The sequence below is a fragment of the Cydia pomonella genome, chromosome 28, assembly GCF_033807575.1.
Source record: "Cydia pomonella isolate Wapato2018A chromosome 28, ilCydPomo1, whole genome shotgun sequence".
NCBI classification, from domain to species: domain Eukaryota; kingdom Metazoa; phylum Arthropoda; class Insecta; order Lepidoptera; family Tortricidae; genus Cydia; species Cydia pomonella.
This window is the reverse complement of record NC_084730.1, coordinates 6,168,332-6,195,557: the sequence shown is the minus strand read 5'-3', so window position 1 is coordinate 6,195,557 and position 27,226 is coordinate 6,168,332. Positions and strand designations below refer to the sequence as shown.

Below are 27,226 nucleotides of genomic sequence, written 5' to 3'. Positions count from 1 at the left end.
TTCAATTTAATTTCATATATTTTATTACAATAAAATAAATTTAACCAAAATACGAGATACATTTTTACACTCAAGATACAAGAGCGGTACAAATTTTGCTTAAAAACAAGTGTTTGATAACGATATGGTCGAAATTACTTCAAGCTAAGACTCCATCAAGTGATCCATATTGAAAACAAAAGGCGCAATTATTGTTTAAATCACTTGCCTTATTGATATTGATTGGTCTATAAAATCCAAGTAACACTTCCCTCCAGTTGCACCATCTCCGGGGTTAACCCGTTAAACCTTGAGTTACCTTGGTTGTCAATAAAATTTGACAATGAGTTAACGGTTTAACCGGTTAACCCAGAGGTTAGTGGGTGGTGCAAATGGCGCTAAGTGTAAGTGGCTCAAAATATTCGACCTAAAAACATATTGAAGATATTTATTTATAAAACATTAAATAAAACAATTAATCAGTACATTTATGATATTTTAAAGAAAATAGCTTGTAAAAACATTTGGTCCACAAAATAATATAAAAATTGCACCCCTTAATACAGACAGAAATACTTTTAATGTTAACAAACAACTTCTCTTTGGTAGTTGTTAGTTCTCACGTTCCAAAAACACTGCTTTACCTTTTGAACGATTCACGTCATAAACAAAATCGTCACTGACATGCCAAGCTCCCGGGTGCAAGCGAGATAATGTAAACCTTACTTGAAAGTATGAAGCTTACTTTGACAGCGTCCGCCATAACACCTATAGTTGTCCATAGCGCGGTGGGCACGACTAGTAACGACGCCTTTAGGTGTTCCTGGCGTTCAAAAGGTTAAATAAACTCATAGCAGGGATAAAATCTAAAATCATCTGAACCCTGCTTACTCCACAAATAATGTAACTTATTTTTCAACACACTTGCTTGTAATGTCGAACTTATTGAACCGCTTTTAGGCTCATAAACCTAGATATTAAACCAGTGTGTTTTTTTTTAATTATACCTTTCCTGTTTTAACAATTTAAATTTGATTAATATATAATTTTTGTTTTTTCCTCGTGTGTTGAAAAACTTCGTATGAAACACGTGTGCTTTGGTCATTACACACATCGTCTTTCTTATCGCCTCCAATTTATTGACCAGCGTAGCACACTTGTATCATAATGTACTTTACAGTACATATGGGGCTACTTTATAGCACTAGTGCGAGAAGTAGCATATTATGTTACTGTGTCGAACATTTAAAGGGCCATATGTACTGTAAAACGTTGTACGATACATGTGCGAATAGGTAATTCGCAACTCGTGTCGATTTAAAACACTCCCTTCGGTCGTGTTTTAATTTATCGCCACTCGTTTCGAATTTCCTATTTTTCGCACTTGTATCGTAATGTACTATTACAGTACATATGGTACTACTTTCCCGCACTAGTGCGAAAATTAGCATATTACGTTACTGTGTAGAACATTTAAAGGGTCATATGTACTGTAAAACGTTGTACGATACATGTGCGAATAGGTAATTCGCAACTCCCTTTGGTAGTGTTTTAATATATCGCCACTCGTGACGAATTTCCTATTTTTATTTAAATAACTATTATAACGCTTTTAAAGTAATTTGGCGCAATAATATGTATGATACTATATTTAGACACAGTTGGTGCTGGCACCATTTTTTATAAACAAGATCTAGCAAAGATAAACTTATCATAATATTTTATTATCAATCGTTCGTTTTTTAGGATAAGAAAAAAACTCCGTAGAAATAAATATAAGGTTCTAAAATAAACACCAATGCGGTAAAACTTGTAAGTAAATAATACCAGCCACCATAAATTCGTGACTGGAAAGTATCCTATGCCGTTTCTAAATTATGATGATGACAATAGTGTCCTCACAGATGTATCCATTGGCAAATATAATATAAAATTAGTGGGGCGCCGCCGTTGACGCCGTGTCAAACACAAAATATGTCACTCGGACACCACGTCACAGAAGTATCAAAACCGAAGTTAAACTTAATCATATGCACGTAGGTCTATGTTGCTTTGTGGTCTGTGACGGATTAATCCGTCTCCAGCGTTGGACCTACAGTGCGGATTTATCCGTCATTGGCGCCAAAAAGGTTAAAACTCCTAAAGCTTACTTCTGCGGAATTCTCACTTATGCTGAAAAACAAACTTCTAGCTCTTACAATCTCGAAAAATCTCTTCATATCACTCTAGCTAGCCTTCAGATCGCTGGTGATCTGGCCATGTCACGAGGAGTCATTAAGACATGTCGAACGAAGACCAATACCAACCCATTAGATAGGAATAGTGTTCAAAGGGTTGGCTTTGAGGCTAGTAACATACAATAATTATTATGATGAAATGAGAAAAAAAATAACTCTATTCCCATACATTTAGAGTTGAATATCTATTGAGCAGATTCTGAATATACCAAACTAATTATATCGACATAATGTCCTTTGTGTTGAATTTTATTTCGATCCTAACTTATGTTTAACTTTATAACACCAACAAAAATAGAATATAACGTTATCATATAATTATTATAATATATTGTTCAAGTAACTAAAACCAAGATATTGAAGTTACAGTAGAATGCTTACATCAGTCGAAATATATTTGATCTCTAATACCATTACTTTTTTTATACTACGTCGGTGGCAAACAAGCATACGGCCTGCCTGATGGTAAGCAGTATCCGTAGCCTATCTACGCCTGCAACTCCAGAGGAGTTACATGCGCGTTGCCGATCCTAACCCCCTCCCACCCTCGTTGAGCTCTGGCAACCTTACTCACCGGCAGGAACACAACACTATGAGTAGGGTCTAGTGTTATTTGGCTGCGATTTTCTGTAAGGTGTAACATGTTTAACCACAGAAATGTTTTCACTATAACACACTTTACTTTCTTTTTCTTTCTTCTAGGGCACCTTGATACCCTTATTCATACAATTCTACAGCCCTCAATTAGTCAATTTATGTTAAATCCCTTTTCATCACACTTGCTCGTACATTGAGAAACGAGGGGGGTAAGTGAATTATTGTACGAGAGTCTACAGGCCGTCCCAAGACTATGGGAAAGTACCTTAAATATCGTAGATAGGATATTTTGCTGAAAGAAGACTTTATTTTATTTTTAAAAGTAAGTAATATTGCATTCAAAGAATTTCTAAAAAAAAAAAATGAAAATTGCTTACTTTTTCTGGGAATTAAACCGAAAAAACCGCCTTGTTGTCAAAAATGACAATAAGACGGACGAATGTGTGAAATGTCACCGTATACCTTATGACTTATTTACCTTAAAATTTAGTTTTTTCTTTGCAATGTGATGAAAAACGTTGTATGCAACCCCGGGGGTAAGAAAATTGCAAACTCGAGTCTTTAATGCACTCCAGCCTGTGGCTGTCGTGCATCTAAAGACCTCGTTTGCAAAATTTCACTTACGGGGGGTCGTTTCACAATGTAGTACTTACGACAGGTTTATAGCTAATTGAGTCAGGTAGCGTGTTTATTAATAACGCCTAACGCATTATTAAACACTGATGTTATATCTGTAGTCTAGGGTGATACGGTTAAGAAAATTAAAACAAAACTCTTAATTTAAAATGACTTTGAATTATAGTGTTTGCACACGACGCATGTGATTAAAGCCAGTGAATGTGCGAGCTACTGGCGCAAGTAACTTGCATTAACACTAGAGAATGCAATAACCGACTTCATAACCGTTTTCGGTTATGGTTATGCCGGAAAAGTAACCGAAAATCGGTTACAATCGGTAATGGTTATTTTCGACAAAAAAAATATGAATTTACCAAGCAATTAATAAAATGACGAGAATAAAGGTAAACTATTACGGAATGTGAGTATAAGTCTACGTTTTTTTAATAAAACACACAAAATACAGTAAAAGTGAAAATATGACCTTGGACGATCTTCAACATTCAGGCAATCCGGCTGTGGAATGATCTTCCTCTCTCTATGAGACAAGCCCAGAACAAATTTTCCTTCAAGCTCATGTTGCGCAAGCATCTGTTAGATAAGGTTCAAAGGTCGTCCTCATGATGTTTCACAATGGGTATATATTTGTATATGTATGTATGTATATATATGTATCATATTATTTATGTATGTATAATTTTGTGATATTTTTTTGTCATTTTACTCTGTATTCTGACCCTGCACCAATTAGGATCTTTCGGTTAGGCTCATGGTTGACTGGTAGAGAATGCCTTCTGGCATTAAGTCCGCCATTTGTACTCTTCATGTATTGTGCAATAAAGTTTAAATAAATAAATAAATAAAATATTCAATCAAAATATTTCATAAATAAGGGAAGTAATTTTGGTATATTTTCGTTAATAAAGTACACGAAAGACAAAAATAATAGTCACAGACGAGAAGATCAATTCATAGAATTTAAGTAATAAATAACCGAAAATAACCGTTACCGGTTATTCTTGTTTCCAATTATCGGTAACGAAATTTTGTCAATACGGTTATAACCGATTTGCGTTCTCAAATTAACACGCTAAATTTGCTAGAATGGGATAGCACATGTACCTTGTGCAAACACAATGATTGTCACTTTTAGAAAAATCAGTTCTCATTGCATGTTTAAATTTCCCCGTACATGAAAGGAGTGTACAGGTTTTTAAACGGTCGGCAACGCGCATGTAATACCTCTGGTGTTGCAGGCGTCTATAGGCTACGGTGACTGCTTACAATCAGGCGGGCCGCATGCTTGTTTGCCACCGACGTGGTATTAAAAAAAAAGTGTACAAGCTTTAGTATATTCACTGGCACTCCTTGAGCACCTGCAGTGACTTCCTGAACAGCTCCTGCTGCGCGCGCGCATGCTTTATCTCCAGCTCCGCCAGATCTATGAGGCTGGAAGAAAGGTATAGGGTTATGTATGGTCACAAATTGTTGATCCATTTAGGGTTCAACCAAATTTGATCTGAAATACTAAAGAGAATTTGAAATAGAGGTGGATTGTCAAAGAAAACTTTGTAGCCACAGTATATTAACTGCCATCTTTCGACACATGATTGAAAATTTTAGAATGCCATTTGACTTTGATCCTTATTATTTCACTGATATGTGTTTAATTTGTTAAATATCAAAAAGTGGCGACCCTCAGATTGTAATGGATTGTGGTAGTGGGGCCCCCTACTCAGTTTCGCGTAATGTTCTCTATAATGGAATGGAACTACCTACTGTATGTATGTGCCCGACTCTATGATTTAATTCTTTGTTATTATGACAATATGACCAAAATTGTTAAGTATATATATTAAAAAGGTTTTAAACTATAATTCTGATTCAGTAAACCATACACTTGCAGAGTGACTTGCATTAATTGCCGCTTGAGGCCGCTCCGGCCGTGTTCTACATTCAAATATTAAATAAATAAATAAATATTATAAGACATTACTACACAATTTGACTAAGTCCCACAGTAAGCTCAATAAGGCTTGTGTTGAGGGTACTTAGACAACGATATATATAATATATAAATATTTATAAATACTTAAATACATAGAAAACACCCATGATTCAGGAACAAATATTCGAGGATTTTAACCCGTGGCCATCAGCTTCGTCAAAAATTACTCTTCTAAAGAACCACTGCACCATAAAGCAACAGATTTTATTGCCGTCTGTAGAGAATTACCAAGCCTATAATAAGATTAATAACTAATAAGGTTAAAATACCTCTTTTTCAAAGCAGCGACGCGTTTTTCCCGCGCACGCGCAGATAATTCTTCAAATCGTGTACATACCGCCACCTGACCTGCCAGCATGAGTTGCGTTCTCGCGCGACTCCATACATCTAGCGCGACTTCAAGTATGGGCTCGCGTACGAGAACGCAACTTTTGCTAAATCGCCTGGAATTTGTACTTTATTATCTATACGTTAACATTCAAAATACTTCTTTTGGCTGCGTCGCCGCACTTTAACGAGACCGATATATTTCATCACCCAGTTTCCAGTGTATGATATACCTTATAAAGAAGACAATACAGTTGGAAATACCTCTTCTTGAAGGCAGCGACGCGTCTCGCCCGGAAGTCGATGAGTTCTTCCCGCGCACGCGCAGACAGTTCTTCAAATCGTGCGCACGCCGCGGCCTGAGCTTGCTCCGCCTTAATAACACAAACAAGCAAACAAAATGAGTTACAAGTTTTTGTCTAGATCTAAAGCTAGCATGAATTTGTGTCAACATAAAAACTAACACTAAATAACATTGGTACTTAATAAGCAGAGCCCGGAATTCTCGTAGCATTTTTGAGCTGTCATAGGGACTTCTCGTTTACCGACTTCCGATTATACATATGTGTATCGATAAATACAGAATACAATATGTAAAATATGATAAAATATGAATTAAATAATATTTTATTGTTTCTTATAAAGAATAAATTAATATAAGAAACAACAAAATATTCGAGAAATCCCTATGACAGCTCAAAAATGCTACGAGAATTCCGGGCTCTGTTAACAAGTTTACATCCTTTGGAACATAAATAGAAATTCGCAAAATAAAAACAATAAAATAAATAAAAATACTGTTTACTCTTGACCACAAGCCACCCACAAACATAAATCTAGCAAACCCACCGCCACTACCACGCTTATCCGCGACCACGACCAGTAAACGTTGAAGATAAAGGTAACAAAATAAATTCTTGATAGACCCAGTTTTAATAGTATTTTATGCAATCGTGATATAATAGAGAGCTTTACCGTCGAGTACCGTGTTTAGGCAACGGAGCTTGCTGAGTTGCCTAAGTAAGGTACGAGATTGAAAAACTTGATTTTATCACTATTGTAATAGAGAAATAAGAAGTAATAGAGTGCTCACTCCATACATCAGTTTTGGTACCAAAATGATTATTATTTTTGCAGTCGACATCTAGCATCAGAGTAAGCGTAGTTGAAAATAGGGTTCCGGTTACTCTGGTTGTAATATTAGCTGAAAATCGTTGAGCATTAGACCTTTTGTTTGCCGCGATATCTATTGTCGAGTAGCAGTACTGAGAGTTGCGCTACTCGATGCTAGATGTCGACTGCGAAAATAATAAGCCTTTTGGTACCAAAACTGATGTATGGAGTGAGCACTCTATTACTTCTTATTTCTCTATGTATATAATACTTTTTCTAAGAGTCATAAAAAATAATACTTTTTTCACTATACAAGCTAAATAATCAATGAAAATTGGTAAGTATCTCAGTAGACAAAAATGTAGACATAAACGTGCGACTCCCGCGCCGCGAGCGTTTAGTCTTTTCTATGGGAGCGCGGTGGCACGTGATTGGTCATTTTTTTTATAGTTTACGTTGAGTATCGAAAGAAATCTTATAGTTGAGTGGGGAGCCCATATATGGAAAGTACGCAATTATAGTTTGGTATACGAAAGCTTAATTAGAAGCGCTGGTGGCCTAGCGGTAAGAGCGTGCGACTTGCAATCCGGAGGTCGCGGGTTCAAACCCCGGCTCGTACCAATGAGTTTTTCGGAACTTATGTACGAAATATCATTTGATATTTACCAGCCGCTTTTCGGTGAAGGAAAACATCGTGAGGAAACCGGACTAATCCCAACAGGACCTAGTTTACCCTCTGGGTTGGAAGGTCAGATGGCAGTCGCTTTCGTAAAAACTAGTGCCTACGCCAAATTTTGGGATTAGTTGTCAAGCGGACCCCAGGCTCCCATGAGCCGTGGCAAAATGCCGGGACAACGCGAGGAAGAAGAAGATACGAAAGCTTAATTCAACCATTACAGTTGACGAGTAAAAATAGTACATTACGATACAAGTGCGAAAAATAGGAAATTCGAAACGAGTGGCGATCAATTAGAACACGACCGAAGGGAGTGTTTTAAATCGACACGAGTTGCGAATTACCTATTCGCACATGTATCGTACAACGTTTTACAGTACATATGGCCCTTTAAATGTTCGACACAGTAACGTAATATGCTAATTTTCGCACTAGTGCGGGAAGGTAGCACCATATGTACTGTAAAATATGTTTTAAAATGTGTTCAAAACGCGAAAGTTAGAAATGTTATACTTAGTACGTCTAACAAGACAATTAAAAAAATTTTTTTCTAAAAAATACTATTGCTTCTGGGTGACTAGGGTAAATGATACGATAATACACATGAACTACTAAACCAAATGAATTGAATGTAGTGTATAAGCGTGCGTTTACCTCTTGAACCTCCTGGGGCTTAGTGAGCACAGAACATATTGTGAGACATTAATACATACACACAAACATGATTATAATGGTTAAAAATACACTAACATTAACATTGAAGCAACACTTTTTTTTTAACGTTGGGTTGACATGAGAGATGGTTTTAATCTACTTATTTGTTTTATTGCCATAAACACAAAAAAATCACGCCCTTGACTTTATGCTTATTAAGCCAAAGGTAAATATTTTATTTTATTTTATTTTCTTTATTGGGGAAAAAAACAGACATAGGCAGATGATACAGAAGAGAGGAAATTGGTTTTTACATTATAAGTGCAACCTACATCCTGAGACAATTCCCACTAGGATTTATAAACTAATAATTTATAAGTGGCATTGCCTTCGGATTGAGGTATAAAATGTTAGTAAAATAGGTACTAAACTAATATTATTATACTGACGATAATATTAGTAGTTACAGTGCTGACAAGATTCAAACATATTACATTCAAAAAGCGAAACGAGGGACTACACATATACAATGTTAAATATAAGACTAAGTTTATATTGGGCCAAAAGTTCCTACTTAAATTAAGATGAACTTCGGAATTACGTAATGCTTCATAACAGTAAATTTACTTTAAGTTTGAAATTTGCACGACTATTGTTATCTGATTGGATTATTGTATATTGTATACAAAACGAATATATCCTGGGTTCCAATTAAATTTCATCAAATCTACCAACGTATCGGCATTAAGAAGAATAAATTTAATTATAACATATATAATGATTGTGGGACAATTATACACCAATCGAACATGACCCTTACCAAAGAGAATTTGAAATAGAGGTGGATTGTCAAAGAAAACTTTGTAGCCACAGTAAATTTACTGCCATCTTTAGACACATGATTAAAACTGTCAGAACGCCACTTGACTTTGATACTTATTGTTTCATTGATATGTGTTAAATTTGTTAAATATAAAAAAGTGGCGCCATCTTACCGGGCTTCGGCTAAAGGTTGTGGCACCATCGCTCGAAACGATGCCGCCATACCTTTGGCCTTTGATCTATTAGATGGCGCCACTTTTTGTTATTTAAAAAATTTAACACATATCAATGAAAGAATAAGGAGTCAAATGGCGTTCTAAAAGTTTCAAAAGATGGCAGTAAATTTACTGTGGCTACAAAGTTTTCCTTGACAACCCACCTCTATTGCAAATTTTCTTTGCCCTTACGTACCCCTCCATAGACTTATATATTTTTTTTTGCATTAGAAATAAGGTAAACAATCTTGACATGACTTTTTATTGAAAAACTCTTTTTAAAAATGAGTAAATGGGAGAATCAACTTTTTAGCGTCACTCGTTGCCATGGTTACGATTAGTTGTCCAGGGGACAAAAGTTCATTAAAATACTGATTTTATGGTACTTCAATGTATTAAACTTGCGTTTTTGTGGTCGTTATAACCAATGTCCATAATGGGCCCCCTACTAAGCATGTTAATAGAACGGCATACAACGTCTCTTCAAACAAACTGTGCCACTGTTGTCCCTTGGACAACGGGACAGGATAACAAAACAAAAAAAGTTGATTCACCCATGTATTACTTATAAAAGTAAAAGAATGTAAAATGTATACGATTTATAATTGTGACATATTTGACGTGACTTATTTTCCAAGTATTTTTCAATAAAAAGACATCAATCTCGCTTACCTTCTTTCGAATGTAAAAAAAAACCGGACAAGTGCTAGTCGGAGTCGCCCACTGTGGGTTCCGTATTTTTTAGTATTTGTTGTTATAGCGGCAACAGAAATACATCATCTGTGAAAATTTCAACTGTCTAGCTATCATGGTTCATGAGATACAGCCTGGTGACAGACGGACGGACGGACAGCGGAGTCTTAGTAATAAGGTCCCGTTTTACCCTTTCGGTACGGAACCCTAAAAACGAACAATAGAGTGCCCTCGAGGCGAACATTTAAAAAATAATTTCATTATACATATGAATTTAACTTACAGCGTGTACATCCTTGTTTTTAGCCCTGGCCTTTTCGAGGTTCCTGTTAGCGGCTTCATATGCGGCGAGGCATCTGAAAAATATTCATTTCATCACACTTGCTCGAAAAAGATCTTATTTCATGCAGGTGTACTAAAGGACAAAGGCCTATATTGTTCCCGCGGGAGTTATTAACTCCCTCGGGAGTTAGAGCTTTTTTGTCAGTAATTCATACGAACAATGTAGGTTCACTTTTATAATACTGAAGTTTCTAATTTAATATTTTTGTTTATGTTTACAAATATTTAATTTCATTAATTTAATAGCCGTTTAAAATATTTTGACAGAATTTTCAATCGTGGCTGAATGCCTGATAAATCTGTGCCGTAGATGCCTAATCTGTCAAAGAATGACAATATGGCGGACGAATGTTAGAAATGTCACCGTATTTAAAAAAATATTTCGCATTTAATTTAGTTTTTTCTTAGCAAGTGTGACGATCTGACGATAAACATTGCGTGTAACTCCGGTGGTAAGAATATTGCAAACTCGAGTCGTTAATGCACTCCAGCCTGCGCCTGTCGTACATCTAAAGACCTCGTTTGCAAAATTTCACTTATCCCCTCGTTGCACAATGTACTGTTGTACTTTATTTTTTAAAGCTTTGTTTATTTAATAATTATGTGATTGTATAAAATGTAAGTAATAAAGATAGTTGTAAAGATTAACGGGCGTAGATAAGGCGTAACGGAACGTAGACAAGGCGTAGCGGGACGTAGATAAGGCGTAACGAGACGTAGAGAAGGCGTAACGGGACGTAGATAAGGCGTAACGGGACGTAGATATGGCGTAACGGGACGTAGATAAGGCGTAACGGGACGTAGGTAAGGCGTAACGGGACGTAGGTAAGGCGTAACGTGACGTAGGTAAGGCGTAACGGGACGTAGGTAAGGCGTAACGGGACGTAGATAAGGCGTAACGGGACGTAGATAAGGCGTAACTGGATGTAGATAAGGCGTAACGGGACGTAGGTAAGGCGTAACGGGACGTAGGTAAGGCGTAACGGGACGTAGATAAGGCGTACCGGGACTTAGATAAGGCGTAACGGGACGTAGATAAGGCGTAACTGGACGTAGATAAGGCGTAACGGGACGTAGGTAAGGCGTAACGGGACGTAGATAAGGCGTAACGGGACGTAGATAAGGCGTAACGCGACGTAGGCCAGGAGGTAACGGCCAGTTTGAGGCGAAAGGGTGGTATATATACGATATAAACTCCTTTTCGCTTCATCCTCCTATAACTAAATACTTTGCCAACCGCGTTTTTATCTTTTTATCTTCATTACTATTTACCAAAAGTCCATAAGATAGAAAAAACACGCACACACGCATATATATGTATACACTCGCTCACATAATACTTACAAAGTACACGGCACACACACAAATTGCACAGTAGTTTTTCTTTATTTCTTGTACCATCTTAGGTGTTTAAAAAGCGTTGCCCATTTTTGTGTAAGGTACTGGCAGAATACCAGCGATGTGGCTTGCTGCATCATTATGCTGAGTCAGCGCCTTTTCTGTGCCACGACACATGGCGTATTAATTAACTAAAAAATGTTTTTATTAAATTAAGTTTGCATGTTTTTATTTTACACTTTTCTTTTTTGTTTGTTTTGATGCTAATGCCATGTATGTTGTGGGTATGAATAAAGAATGTATCTATCTATCTATCTATCATATAGAATAAACTATTTCTAGTTCTATAATGCGTTGTCTGTTTAGTAAGCGCCATTGACAGCTAAAGTGGATTTAAAAACCTTTGGTGTTTTTTTACAGACCACAAACAGAGAACTCTTAACATTTTTCAACACCTGCGGCGGTAGCACGGTTGCATTTTTATCGCCTGTCACGTTCTAACTGGTATGTAAGTGACGTGTTGCCTCCCTGTCACACTAACGTACGAATTTACAAGTGTGACAGAGAGGCAACAAGTCTAACGCGGTTCGCGGTAGGCCCTCTGATCGTCTTGAGTTGAGGTAGTTTACGTAGCCCGCTTAGCTGTATTCTGCTGCATCTTAATTTTTTAATTTAACTGTCCACTATGTTCCTTTCTTTAACTTCATTTAAATTAATTACATACATTACATACATACATATTATAGGACATTATTACACAAATTGATTAAGTTCCACAGTAAGCTCTATAAGTCTTGTGTTGTGGGTACAGTCGAGTTCATAAATATGTGTACATTTTTTCACCTTATTGCAATGGATTAAGGTGAAGAAATGTACACATATTTATGAACTCGACTGTACTTAGACAACGATATATGTATATAATATATAAATACATAGAATACAACCATGACTCAGGAACAAATATCCGTGCTCACACAAATAAATGCCCTTACCAGGATTTGAACCCGGGACCATCGGCTTCATAGGCATCATTACCCACTAGGCCAGATAGGTCGTCAAACAAATCGTCGTAAATTATTATTGTATCTACCTGAGTCTTCTGACAAGAACAGCTTTGGCAGCGTGAGCATCTCTCATGTAGTACCGAAGTGTGTCCGCCAGTTTCAGATCCTGGTCGGACGCCATACGACCTTCAATTTTCTGCAAGAAGGAATAATAATAATAATAATAATAAGACCAAAAATAAATAAAGGAAATAATAATAATAATAAATATTATGGGACATTATTACACAAATTGACTAAGTCCCACAGTAAGCTCAATAAGGCTTGTGTTGAGGGTACTCAGACAACGATATATATAATATATAAATATTTATAAATACTTAAATACATACAAAACACCCATGACTCAGGAACAAATATCCATGCTCATCACACGAATAAATGCCCTTACCAGGATTTGAACCCGGGACCATCAGCTTCGTAGGCAGGGTCACTACCCACTAGGCCAAACCGGTCGTCAGGAATAGAGGGTTAATATTCCATTGGTTGACTGGTAGAGAATGCCTTAAGGCATTAAGTCCGCCATTTGTACCTTCATGTATTGTGCAATAAAGATTAACGAAATAAATAGAGATTCATTTTGCACGTACAGAATTTGCTACGTATATCTCGTAAGAAAACTTTGTAGCCACAGTAAATGTACTGCCATCTTTCGACACATGATTAAAACTTGTAGAACGCCATTTGACTTTGATCCTTATTCTTTCACTGTGTTAAATTTGTTAATATCAGAAAGTGGCGCCATCTTACCGGGCATCGGCTAAAGGTTGTGGCGCCATCGCTTGAAACGATGCCTTACCTTTGGCCTTTGATCTATTAGATGGCGCCACTTTTTGGTATTAAACAAATTTAACAGATATCAGTGAAAGAATAAGAATCAAAGTCAAAGCGTTCTAAAAGTTCTAATCATGTGTCGAAAGATGGCAGTAAATTTACTGTGGCTACAAAGTTTTCTTTGACAATCCACCTCTATTTCAAATTCTCTTTGCTAATACGTACCCTGCACTTGTCAAAGGTGTCCGCAGCGCGAGTGAGGAAGCGCTCTGTGTGCGGCTGCTCCCTGGTCGCTAGTTGAGTTATGCACGATGACAGCTTTATGTGCGCGTCAGCCACCTCTGCAAAAAATGGTTCATGTAACTGGCGTGTACGTGTCTTAATAGAATTTTACAGTACATATGGTGCTACTTTATAGCACTAGTGCGAAAATTAACATATTACGTTACTGTGTCGAACATTTAAAGGGCCATATGTACTGTAAAACGTTGTACGATACATGTGCGAATAGGCAATTCGCAACTCGTGTCGATTTAAAACACTCCCTTCGGTCGTGTTTTTAATTTATCGCCAATCGTTTTGAATTTCCTATTTTTCGCACTTGTATCGTAATGTACTATTATACAATCGTGATATAATAGAGAGCTTTTCAGTCGAGTACCGTGTTTAGGCAACGAAGCTTGCTGAGTTGCCTAATTAGGTACGAGATTGAAAAGCCTGATTATATCACTATTGTATACAATACTTTTTCTACGAGTCATGTAAAATAATACTTTTTTTATATAAAACCTAAATCATTCATAAAAATTGATAAGTATCTCAGTAGACATAAACGCGCAACATCCGCCATGCGCTCCGCGCCCGTTTAGTACTACGGGAGCGCGGCGGCACTTGATTGGTATTTTTTTTTTACATTTGACTCGATCGAAATGAATCATAAAGACGAGTGGGAGCCTTGCATATTCGAGCGATGAAAAGGCAGATAACTAAATTTGGATTTTCGCGTTTGCCGGTAGGCCCTTTGTAAACAAATCACCATGATGCATCAATGTCATATTTTATTATCTGTGAAAACTTGTCGTAACACGCACAGTATGTAAAAGTTACACTATGGTATACGAAAAGTGCTAGTGCTGCACTCTGGCGGCAGAACATTGCAGTAATACTCCCTATTAGTAACAACTTTTAAATCGGTTTGCCTGTTTATACAATTTACGGTTTCGACAAACAAAGTATTCTAATATATTTTCATTCCTCTTATTTAGATATATTTTTACATAACTCAAGTATCTTTTTGAATTGAATTGAATTGAAAACATTTATTTCATGTAACTGTGACACATACATTTTGTTACAAAGAAAAAAAACAGTTTGAAAAGGGTTAGTACTTAAGCCTAAAAATTATATCTAAAAATTATACCTAAACCTACACACTTAACCTACCAGCTACCACTGTATGGAACCCATAGGGGAATGTAGTCCCGCACAGTGTAGCATTAGCGGACAATCAGGCTTATCCCCTATCATTCTTAAGATGATGTTGGGACTGTCCCGCACCCGGCGCACCAGGGATGCGGCGCGCCTGCGCAAGGTCGTCTGAAAACAATCAACGCGCGCCTCCGCAAACATTCCTGATGCGCTACAGAAGCGAGGCAGTCCCACAATCACCCGGAACGCGTTATTATATTGGACGCGGAGAGCCCCATAGGCCCGCTGCGAATACTGAACCCAAAGGTTGCAGGTATACAGGGAAGTACAGAAAGCTCTAAAAAGAGTAACCCGTACCCCCCTGGAGCACCCCGCAAACCTTCGAGCTATCATATTCGCACGCACCGATAATGCCCTCCGCTCCCGTTCGATGTCCATGTCATCCTTGAGGTCGGCCGCAACCACATGGCCTAGATATTTAAATTGGGTTACCCGGTCCATAGTACTGTCATTTAGCTCAATTGCGGGGAACTCCGAATATTTGTTGCGGTCGCACTCAAAGACGACATACTGGCTTTTTTTAACATTATATTTCAGACCGTGACTAGCAGCATAGGCCTCGCACACATTGAGCAGTCTTCGTATACCACAGACCGAGGCGCTCAGAAGCACCATGTCGTCCGCGTAACTTATGTTGTTAACGCACACTCCGTCTATATGACATCCGACATGGATGCTGCTGAGCGTCTCAATCAGTTCGTTAATATACAAATTGAAGAGCGTTGGTGAACTCAAACCTCCCTGTCTCACCCCACACTCCAATCTGTATTCCTCAGACAGCACATTAGCCCATCTAACGCTGTTGACCTGATTTCCATACCAGTACCTGAATATACGTACCGTTTCCGCTGGTATACCGGATTTCTGCAGTTTTTTCCATAGTATATTGTAGGAAACCAGGTCAAAAGCCCTAGATAGATCCAGGAAACAGGCAATAACTGGGGTCTTACTCCTAGTGTAATACTTGATAGTGTGCTTCAGACACAGTATTGCAGATTCTGTAGACAGACGTGGTCGGAAACCAAATTGGTTGTCATGCAGATTAATACATTCATTTAGCTGTGAATTAAGCACACTATCAAATATTTTGGCCATAATTGTTGCTAATGATATCGGCCTGTAGTTATTACGGTCGGCTAAGTCACCAGTTCTATTCTTTACCACGGGTACGACGACTGTCCGCATCATATCCAGGGGCAAATAGGAATGCCTCATACACAAGGTAAAGAACATTGCCAACACCCTGGATATGTGAGGACCAGCATTCTGGAGGTGCTCAATGCTGAGCCCATCATGTCCCGGGGATCTGCCCCTGGACATTGATTTAATGACTTTATCAATATCTTTGGCTGAATAACCCGGGCCTAGGTATTCATCATAGGTCTCAACATCGAGCTCCCCCAGCGACTGATCTAAGGGAGACTTTATAAAAAAATGGTCCTTAAATAGGTTGGCAATGCCTTTAGGATCGCTTATACCATTAACACTAGCCGGGCTCCCCGCCCTATGCTTCATTTTGCCAGTGGACCTCCAGAAGCCACGGAAGTCTTTTTTTGAGTGATGAGAGGTAATAATGTCCAGTTTAATTTGGTTTTGATGATCTTGACACCATTTTAAACGTGATTTAAATATCTTCCGACTCTCACGCATCTCTTTAAAAAGACAACCGCTAGTAGGTCGGCCGCTCAGTGTCCATTCACGAAACTTTTGCCTAGCCACCCCATGTGCGTCACTTACAAACCTATTCCACCCAGTCACTTGTTTTTTAGGCTTATTTCCCTTTTCATGCCTTCCTACCATCGCTGACGTCCTGAGGGCATTAATTACGTCATAATACAGCACATCGAGAACTTTTTTGTGCTCAGGATTCTGACAATATTTATCAGCACAAGTTCTGAGTTCCGATGGAAAATCAATACATTTTAACATTTCGTGACATGTGTTATAAAACAATTCAGTCTGCTCTGACGTTCTTTCTCCCCATATTACATTGTTTACGTTATTTACAGGAGCGCAGCCAGTCGCCCTCGGAATTATAATGTTCAAGTCACACTCTAGAAATATAGGGAAATGGTCAGACCAGGTTACATCGTTATCTACATACACATTGGATACGGACGACATCGCCGATTCAGTTACTACAAAGTGATCTAGCCAACGCTCACATCGATGAACATCACTTAAGAAAGTAAACGTATTCGATGTGACCCCTAGCTTTAGTACGTCTGCACAACACCACTTTTGTTCGTTACAATAATTAACTAACTCTTTATAAAAGCGTTCATTCGGATGAGCATTAAAATCCCCCATTATATATACGGATTCCACGCAACAATCGTCAACCAATGCACTGACCTGAGGTAAACAATCCGTAAACTCCGCTAAGTTGTCACTGCAATCCGTAGGCATGTAAACACTTACCACTATGAATGGTCGATTATCCTTAGTATTTATCTTTATGGCACACAACCGCGCGTTATCGCACCGCACCACACTCACACTTTGAAACGCCGACCGCTTCCATAACAAGGCAACGCCGCCGTAAGGGCGCCCGCGTAACATCCCCGCCGATGTATCCACCGCCGAGATGCCCGTCGCACAGAAATTGATGTCAATTGTATTAAGGAACATTATTTCATCAGAAAGTAGCCACGTTTCTTGAAGAGCTACAATGTCCGATCTTCGGCATAAATCCCTAATATAGTCGACTGATCGCTTTACGCTCTTGCAATTGAAGCTACAAAAACGATATGCCATGATAGCAGTACGTATTTAGGTAAATAAATCATTAGTACCTCTCGGGGGCTAGGCCCCGGGAGGATTTATGGCTTTATTGCCGTGCTCAGAGTTTTCACCCATCGTTTGTTTATTTATTAGTTTGTATTTAAAGTGTACGAACTTGCGAAAAATTACACCTTTAGGGCATATACTTTTTTCTAAAAATAAAGGCAGTTTACTCGGACAGACAAAGAACTTGTACGCTTTATGATTAGCATCCTTTTTAATATCGATTTTTTCTAGGGATACACGCTCTTGCGTTTTGGTTAAAATATATTCAATTATGTCCTCCTCTTGAGTGTCCTTATGAATGTTCGAGATAAACATTGGAATATTACGCTCTGCAGCTTTAAATTTCGTATTCACCTCGTTTGCCACACCAAATTGACCTCTATAGCGATATTTCTGCTTATTTTTCTTGTACGTCACCGTTTTAAATTCCCCTTCACTGGAATTTAAAATTGCATTTTCTTTATGCTCGCTGTCTAATTTTGAACTTGTAGGTGCATTCAATTCGGCCGTCGCGACCGGCTGATCGATCAGCTGATCGTAGCGCTGACTCACTTCATTCGCTGCGCCGGTTGGCAACATCATATTAGCGCTTTGCACGGTACAGTTTCTACCCTCTTTCACAATTGCGCTGTATTGTAGATCACAACTATTTTGAATAGGAGACATACTGACACCCTTAACAGAGACATCACTATCCCTCCTTGTCGAATCATGTGCATGAGATAGTCCCGGTGGCCCACTGTCCATACACCAGCCGCCTCGCTTATTATTTACATTACAGCCAGACATCACAGACAAACATGCCGGCGGACCTACCCTGTTCATTTTTTGCACGTCATTTTTTAGACTTTCGAGATCTTTTGACGTTACATACGTCGCTTTGACGACCTCTAAGTCATTTTGTATCCGCACAAGATCTTTTAGCAACTTCGTACAATCCAGGTGATCAAAAGTCACAGGTGGTAGCTTTTCTAGATTTCGCGCCACGAATATAGGTACCAAGTCAGGTTCCGTCGTTTTAAAAAGCTGGATAATATCATTTATTTCACGTTGAGTCTTTCCGTCGCCTTTACGTTGAACATTTCGCTTTCTTTTCGGTAAAGATTCAAACAGTAACGTCTTCGAGGTTTGAATTTCGTCACTTGTAAACGATGTAGTGCATAGGCGCACTAGACTTTCCTCGCCCATTACAGAAATTTTGTTCTGTATATACGATAACATTTCATCGATAATAATATTACACTTAGTACATTTCACCGCACTCGACATTTTTTTTTTTTAATACGACACTCGCTCACGCGCCGATACCGGAGAAGAGAAACCGTGCGCCACCTATGAGTGCGCACGCGTGACTGAATTACGTTCGAAAATTACTCAAAAAACAATTTACTCACAACACGAAAACTCTTAAGTCTAGTGTCTCATAGACCTGAATTGAGTTTTTCTAATTTATAATATTATCTATATCTAATTTATTAATATTGACGGCCGGTTTGGCCTAGTGGGTAGTGACCCTGCCTACGAAGCTGATGGTCCCGGGTTCAAATCCTGGTAAGGGCATTTATTCGTGTGATGAGCATGGATATTGGTTCCTGAGTCATGGGTGTTTTCTATGTATTTAAGTATTTATAAATATTTATATATTATATGTATCGTTGTCTAAGTACCCTCAACACAAGCCTTATTGAGCTTACTGTGGGACTTAGTCAATTTGTGTAATAATGTCCTATAATATTTATTTATTTATTATTATTTATAATAGAGTTTTTACAAACTTATTCTACATACGATCCACCCTAGCGAGAGCCTCCTTCAAATGCGTATAATACTCCTGTAGGAACGTCGTCTCCTGTTCGAAGCAATTGTTCACATAGGGGCCTGCCGTAGATCTCGCCTGTTATTGTCATTTTACTCCAAATAGTGACATTATTAACATACCTTTATGCTTAGAAGTCATGCGGTCCACCCTAGCAACAGCCTCCTTCAGATGCGTGTAATACTCCTGTAGGAACGTGGTCTCCTGTTCGAAGAAATCATTCACATAGGGCCCTGTCGTAGATCTCGCCTGTTATTGTCATTTTACTCCAGCCTGTTATTATTATAATTTTAATCCAAATAGTGACATTATTAACATACCTTTATGTTTAGAAATCATCCGTTCCACCCTCGCCACAGCCTCCTTCAGATGCGTGTAATACTCCTGCAGGAACGTGGTTTCCTGTTCGAAGAAATCGTTCACATAGGGGCCTGTCGTAGATCTCGCCTGTTATTTTTAATTTTACTCCAAATAGTGACATTATTAAAATACCTTTATGCTTAGAAGTCATGCGGTTCACCCTAGCGATAGCCTCCTTCAGATGCGTGTAGTAGGAACGTGGTCTTCTGTTCGAAGAAATTGTTCACACAGGGGCCTGTCGTAGATCTCGCCTGTTATTCTCATTTTACTCCAGCCTGTTATTATTATAATTTTAATCCAAATAGTAACATTATTAACATACCTTTATGTTTAGAAGTCATCCGTTCCACCCTCGCCACAGCCTCCTTCAGATGCGTATAATACTCCTGCAGGAACGTGGTCTCCTGTTCGAAGAAATCGTTCACATAGCGACCTATAGATCTCACCTGTTATTATCATTTTACTCCAAATAGTAACATTATTAACATACCTTTATGTTTAGAAGTCATCCGATCCGCCCTCGCCACAGCCTCCTTCAGATGCGTATAATACTCCTGCAGGAACGTGGTCTCCTGTTCGAAGAAATCGTTCACATAGCGACCTATAGATCTCACCTGTTATTATCATTTTACTCCAAATAGTAACATTATTAACATACCTTTATGTTTAGAAGTCATCCGATCCGCCCTCGCCACAGCCTCCTTCAGATGCTTATAATACTCCTGCAGGAACGTGGTCTCCTGTTCGAAGAAATCGTTCACATAGCGACCTATAGATCTCACCTGTTATTATCATTTTACTCCAAATAGTAACATTATTAACATACCTTTATGTTTAGAAGTCATCCGATCCGCCCTCGCCACAGCCTCCTTCAGATGCTTATAATACTCCTGCAGGAACGTGGTCTCCTGTTCGAAGAAATCGTTCACATAGCGACCTATAGATCTCACCTGTTATTATCATTTTACTCCAAATAGTAACATTATTAACATACCTTTATGTTTAGAAGTCATCCGATCCACCCTCGCCACAGCCTCCTTCAGATGCGTATAATACTCCTGCAGGAACGTGGTCTCCTGTTCGAAGAAATCGTTCACATAGCGACCTATAGATCTCACCTTTTATTATCATTTTACTCCAAATAGTGACATTATTAACATACCTTTATGTTTAGAAGTCATCCGATCCACCCTCGCCACAGCCTCCTTCAGATGCGTGTAATACTCCTGCAGGAACGTGGTCTTCTGTTCGAAGAAATCGTTCACATAGCGACCTATAGATCTCACCTTTTATTAACATTTTACTCCAAATAGTGACATTATTAACATACCTTTATGTTTAGAAGTCATCCGATCCACCCTCGCCACAGCCTCCTTCAGATGCGTGTAATACTCCTGCAGGAACGTGGTCTCCTGTTCGAAGAAATCGTTCACGTCGCGGACTGTAGCGCCGAGGTAGATCTCGTCTGTTGTTGTTGTCATTGAGCGGACCTGTAAAATAATACAGTATAATGGTGCCTGCATATTCAAGCGATATCTACACCAACATACACAAATGTCTCTGTTTGACCCAATGGTTGACTGGTAGAGAATGCCTTTTGGCATTAAGTTCGCCATTTGTACATTTTTCTTTATGTGTGCAATAAAGTTTAAATAAATAAATAAATAAATAAATAATAGGGATGATGACACATGTTGAATTTTTATAACAAAATCTAGTAAAATAGATAGCAAATGAGCAATTTATCGCAATAATGTGGTTATTAAAATAATATATGGAAATGATAAAAAAATATAGAACCTGAAAGTTTCAAAATAAATGGTTTTCTTTTATTTCCAAAAAAGAATAAAGTAAGGGTACCATTCAATTCGTTACATTTTATCCAAAAAATCGCAATTTTAATGTTTTTCATACTTCAAGATGGGCTCTCGGTGACCGTGACGTCACGTTTGCTTATCGTTTTGTTGGGAGCGTTTCGCGAGTGAAGTACGACTGTCGGACTTTAACTATCATTTCTGACTTTTGTATTGCTTTAATGCAATGTGTCCCATATAGACATTTGATTCTAAAAACGAACTTGAACGATTGATACCAATCAATTGAAAATTGTCATCTAGCCTATTGTTAAACGGGGAGAGGTAGTACAACTGGGGAAGTACTACCACCTTGCAGAAAACCGCAGCCAAATAACACTGGACCCTAGTCATAGTGTTGTTCCTGCCGGTGAGTAAGGTAAGGTGGCCAGAGCCCAACAAGGGTGTGGGGTGTTAGGGTCGGCAACGCGCATGTAACTCATGGGTTAACTGGAAGAGATCCCTCTTAGGGACAAGTTCGCCTTTGTACTACCCAATTATATTCCATCTGATGTAATATTTATTTTTCTCGTACAATAGTGTTTACTTACTTACTTAAGTACTTAACTCCTTCGGAGTTGCTGGCGTTCATAGGCTGCGGAGACTGATTACCATCAGGCGGGCCGTATGCTTGTTTGTCACTGACGTAGTATTAAAAAAATAAAACCGGCCAAGTGAGTCGGACTCGAACAGCAAGGGTTCCGTACCATTATCTATAAAAACGATCACCCATCCAAGTACTGACCCCGCCCGACGTTGCTTAACTTGGGTGATTGGATGAGAACCTCGAGATTGGAAAGAAATATTTATTTTATTCTGTTTTTAGTATTTGTTGTTATAGCGGCAACAGAAATACATAATCTGTAGAAATTTCAACTGGCTAACTACCACGGTTCATGAGATACAGCCTGGTGACAGAAGGATGGACGGACAGCGGAGTCTCAGTAATAGGGTCCCGTTTGACCCTTTGGGTACGGAACCCTAAAAAACACACACACACACACACACACACACACACACACACACACACACACACACACACACACACACACACAGAGTTACTTCCTCATTTATTAGTATTCCAAGTAGAGTACAGACATATATACAGAAAAAAAAGGGATAAGAGATCCCTGAAAGGGATACGTTCTCCTTTGTACAAATGATGTGTGTTCTTTCCTATTTTATGTTTCTTTTTCTACAATAAAGTGTTTTACTACTACTACTATATACAGTATGATGGCTCACCAATGTGGTGATGAGGTGTATCTTGGCTCTCGGCTTCGCACAGAGGTCTCTTTCGTACTCGAGGAACACGCGGAGGTGCGAGTCGTTCCGAAAGACGGGGTGCGAGGCTAGCCGCTGCAGGAATACTTCGTGCATGGCCACTGTCTTCTTGAATGTGGCCAGGTATTCGCTGTGCACCAAAAAATGATCAGACAAGTGAAAAATAGTTTTAATTATATACCTGTAACACAAAATTAATACTTTTGTACAATCTTTTCCACCCTGTTTTTACACTTCCAGAGCTGATACGCACTAGCAATTCAATTTTAGTAATTTCGGTTTAAAGAATCTTTATTGTCTAAGAAATTGCAGAAACTTCACTTAAAGACAACTTATAAATAGCTAACTTAAAAAAACAATACAAGTTACGCAATAAACAAGCACTTATTATGACAATGTTTAACAATAACACAGTTGCATTGAGAAACTAATGATTACAGGACACTCGTAAAAGACAAAAATAAAAATGGTCTACCTCTCTTCGTTTTCTTATGGCCTGTGAACCAGTTCATTATCTTATTTTACTCTATTGTAAAATTGAAGTAACTTACTCTTCCAACTCCTCTTTCATTTTAAGAAACTCCTCCCGAGTCAAGGCGCCCTCGCCCTCGCCGAGGCGCTGTAGTTTTTCGCGCGACGCGTCGAAGTCCGGGCGTGGGGGAGCTGGTGGTATCTGATCAAAAATAGAAGGGTTAAGCAAGTATGGATATTGAATGTATTTAGAATAAATTATTTTTTCACAGTGCACAAAATAAAGCAGTAAGCACCGGAATATTAAATATAGAAAAGACACCAGTTATTTTTAAACACAATTTCTATTTTATAAATTATATATGACTAGAAGGTAACTTGACCGTGACATTTACTAGTGTAAATTCGGTAGGACTTGAACCCGCAACCTCCGCAATCCGTGCATTGCTCTTAACCAATTGAGCTACGGACCACCAGCCCCAGCCAGCCAGCCAGGTACCAGCCTAGCTATGTAACCATCTTTTGGTAGATGTCGCTTTACGGTACCCCAAAGGCGTACATAAGAGAAGGCATGGAAAGATTGGCGAGGTCCTGGTAGGCTTCCGTAGCTCAATTGGTTAGGAGCAACGCACGCATTGTGGAGGTTGCGGGTTCAAGTCCAGCCGGAAGCGTAACTTTTTCCATTTTTTCCTTTAATATACAATTTGCAGTTGTATAAGTTTAATGGTTTTATTTGTTAGAGGGCTGTACTACTTGTATCACAGTGACTAATGTCTAATGTTATGACCACCAACATCATTTCTCAGCGTAGTAACTCCTGCAACTTCACAGTGCAACAGCACTTTTAAAGTGACGAAATATAAAGTGAGCCGATCTCTCTAACAAGTTTGAACAAGATCTACTCACTTTATATTTTGTCAACTTTAATTCTTGCTGTTTGTTTTCTTTTTAAATAAATAAGTATAGAAGAAACTGTAACATGTCTGTAAGCTACTTACAATGTATCCAGCGTACTGCTCATTCTCCTCATATCTGTCGTGCAGCCACACAAACTCCTCATGCTGCCGAACCACCAAGAACTCTGGCTTCTGAAACTCGGGCAGAGTAGTCTTGGTGTGAACTGTGAACTTTACTTTTTCTTTTTCACTGAGGGCGTCTGATATGTCCACCTGTTGAGCGTTGAAAATAAAGTTTTATTTAATTGTTCCTTATTTTTATTATGCACGATGTAGGCGACCCACACACTGACGGAATGTGCCGACAAATGCCAGAATGTAAGGTTAAGAGGACACTCTAAAAAACTAATCAAACCTCCACATGCTAGCAACCCTAGGAAACACTTCTTGCCAAATCATGTAGTAAATGTGTGGAACTCTCTACCAGAAACTGTTAGTGCACTGGGTGAACTCTTTCAAAAATTGACTAGCTAGATACATATTTTAAACTTTAAAAAGTGCAAAATAAACACAAGTGCTGCGATAGACATGCATAAGCTCAAAGAGCTGCTAGTGTATCAAATATTTAATTATAAATAATAAAAATATGAAAATGATCTAATCCAAGGCTCTCCAGGAGTCATATAAAGCAATTGAGTCCCTCCTGTGAAAAATGGACATACCCAAATATAAGAGCTAAGGATTTAAGCCCTTATTTCTAATTAATCTTTTATCCATATAACTGAATACTCCATATTATTAACCCATGTTACATATACAGTAAAATGTAATTAAATCATAACTCGATAGCTGCTGCTGTATTATCCACAGGGGTGATACTGATAAGTATTATTTTATAAATAGTGACCTGTAAACTTCGGAGGCTCTTTGATTTTGTGGTCAAACCTACAGGTCATGGCTTAGATATGGCCCCCAGGCCGTAGTTTATAGTTCTCTGATCTAAACTTTTATCTTAACAGTCTTAGACTTACCAATAAGCTGTTGTCAGCAAGCGATACATTCTCGCTTGGTTTCTTCTTCTCCACCACAGTGTCCCCAGCTGACGGTGATGGAATGGACATGGTGGGGGCTGAGAGTGGGTCGTGATTTGTTTCTTCCACGCAGTCCTGAAATGTAATATATGGTTAGTCTGATTTTGGTGTAGACTTCCACACTCTGTTGGTTGCGAAGAAGTTAGATTCTAGCTATTTTATCCAACCTAAGTGTAAGATCCTTATTGCATCACATTTGAGCATCATACACTTAAGCATAGCGCTAGTTGCTTTCCATCACAGAAGGGTCCTTATACACATGGAGCAGTTTTGGCCGAATGTTTATTAACCATTGATCATAATTGTCCATTACGATTTACTGTTCTATTTATAATGGTCAATTCTAATTATCATTCGGCCAACATTGACATGGAGTATAAGGACCCATTATTAAGCAATTTCCTCATATTTATTGATGACCGGTCTTGCCTAGTAGGTAGGTCCTGGGTTCAAATCCTGGTAAGGGCATTTATTCCTGTGATAAGCAGGGATATTAGTTCCTGAGTCATAGGTGTTATCTATGTATTTATGTATTTATATAATATATATATTGTTGTCTAAGTAACCTCAACACGAGCCTTATTGAGCTTTCTGTGGGACTTAGTCAATTTGTGTAATCATGTCCTATATTTATTTATACACAGGACAGTTTGCCCTAACTTCAGCCTCTCCATAAAAACAATGAAAAACAGGTACACCAATGTTTTTGAGGGATGGTTAACCTGAGAACCTTGTTTTTGTTTGACACCAAAACAGTGACTAACATTACCATTGGATCATTACCAATGTTATCAGAAATGGCAGATAATACTCCTTATTGTTCTAAATACATACCAAAGACATATTGAAAGCTACACACTTTAGCATTTTATTAAACTATATAAAACTTCCGTAAAATTCACAACTAATACTACACACGCCGACTTTAATTAAGAGCTAGATATGGTCTCTTTTTTGCGCTCTCAATAGCAAAAATTCCTACTTTTTCAGCGCAGCAGTTTCACTAATTAACGAATTACAGTGTTAACGACCTAAACATGAAGTAGTTAACAGCATAAAGCCGACAGAGCGCATGAAACCTTGAGAACAGTAAAAAGTTGGAAAATGCAGCTATCCACGTCAAATGGCTTGTAAGGGGAAAAAACTGCAAAAACAACGATCTAGATCATTGATACGTACAAACATTGTGAGTCACACGTGTCTGAAGCCGTATTGATAATGTTAAGCAGTATTTTATAGTATTATCCCGGACAACCCATCGTTGACGCCCCCTAAACTCTAATTAGAAAATAGAGTGTAAAAACTACTCAGAATCCATGAAAATGACATGTAACTTACCATCATCTTGTCGTTAATAAGCGGAACACTAAATAGTAAGATAAAGATGTTAATTTGAACCAATTTTCCACGAAAACAATAAAGAGAACGATCGGAATATTCGGAATGATAGGTATTTTTATTTTTTTGGTTGGACAAACTTTTTAATTTTAACTCTAAGATAAATAAGCTCTGATAAAGATCAAACAGCCAGTGAACTTTATTTAACGGTTTTAACGTCTAATAATTTTTAAATAATTAAAAGAAGTTAATTTAAGGCCAAATAATTATATTTCATATAATAGCGATATACTAAAAAATCTTTTATCTTTATCAAATATTTATACAGTTGTAACGATAGAAATCAAAGCTATCTTTATACACGTAATTTCTATTGATC

General features: G+C 38.2%; 1 protein-coding gene across 2 annotated transcripts; it reads right to left on the bottom strand.

Annotated features, from left to right (window-relative positions):
• Positions 1-27,014, bottom strand: LOC133532907 (sorting nexin-32). 2 transcript variants are annotated; one of them, XM_061871768.1, is made up of 12 exons: positions 26,848-27,014; positions 25,450-25,584; positions 24,521-24,691; positions 23,603-23,724; positions 23,013-23,181; positions 21,245-21,404; positions 13,686-13,801; positions 12,713-12,822; positions 10,223-10,295; positions 8,210-8,227; positions 6,031-6,140; positions 1-4,880 (listed from the first exon to the last, which is right to left on the bottom strand). In XM_061871768.1, the coding sequence occupies exons 1-12, from the start codon at positions 26,851-26,853 to the stop codon at positions 4,787-4,789; spliced, it is 1,284 nt and encodes a 427-aa protein (XP_061727752.1). In that variant the 5' UTR covers positions 26,854-27,014; the 3' UTR covers positions 1-4,786. The 2 variants fall into 2 exon arrangements, with proteins under 2 accessions (XP_061727752.1, XP_061727753.1); XM_061871769.1 differs by lacking the exon at positions 8,210-8,227 and having other exon boundaries at positions 26,848-27,013.
• Between the last annotated feature and the right edge of the window lie 212 nt (positions 27,015-27,226).